The 441-nt window shown below is 62.1% G+C and overlaps 1 protein-coding gene across 1 annotated transcript in view; it reads left to right on the plus strand.

Annotated features, from left to right (window-relative positions):
- Ushbp1 (USH1 protein network component harmonin binding protein 1) overlaps positions 1–441 on the plus strand; it is an 8,608-nt gene that overhangs the window by 5,530 nt on the left and 2,637 nt on the right. The window contains exon 8 of the mRNA XM_033759372.1: positions 5–44. Within this exon, the coding sequence (XP_033615263.1) occupies positions 5–44 (40 nt within the window). The remainder of the gene's footprint in view (positions 1–4; positions 45–441) is intronic.

Here is a 441-nt window from a genome sequence, read left to right on the forward strand (position 1 = left end):
GCAGCGTGGGCGACAGCAGTGAGGACGAGGAGGCGTGGCCCCAGGTGAGCTGCGGGGACGACCAGGGGCAGTGCTAACAGTGGGACCCTCTCAGCCAGGCGTGGTGGCAAACGCCTGTCATCTCAGCCACTCTTGAGGCTGAGGCAGGAGGATCGCAAGTTGGAGCCCAGCCTGGAGAATTTAGTGGAATCCTGTGTCTTAGTCACTTCCCTTGCTGCAGAGACACAGACACAAGACCCGACCGACCCCCAGTCCTTAAAGGAGAGGTTGACTGGTCACATTTTCAGGCGTTGGTCAGCTGGCTCCAGCATGGAAGGCACAGAGAAAGGGCCTGGCCCAGGGAGGCTGCTGGCATCATGGCGCTCAGAGGACAGCCGGAGAAGCGAGGAGCCTGTGAGGGCCAGAAACCCTTCCAGGCCCCGCCCACGACCACGCCTCCTC

This window comes from Fukomys damarensis, unplaced genomic scaffold (assembly GCF_012274545.1).
Source record: "Fukomys damarensis isolate Sample0158 unplaced genomic scaffold, DMR_v1.0_HiC HiC_scaffold_37, whole genome shotgun sequence".
NCBI classification, from domain to species: Eukaryota; Metazoa; Chordata; class Mammalia; order Rodentia; family Bathyergidae; genus Fukomys; species Fukomys damarensis.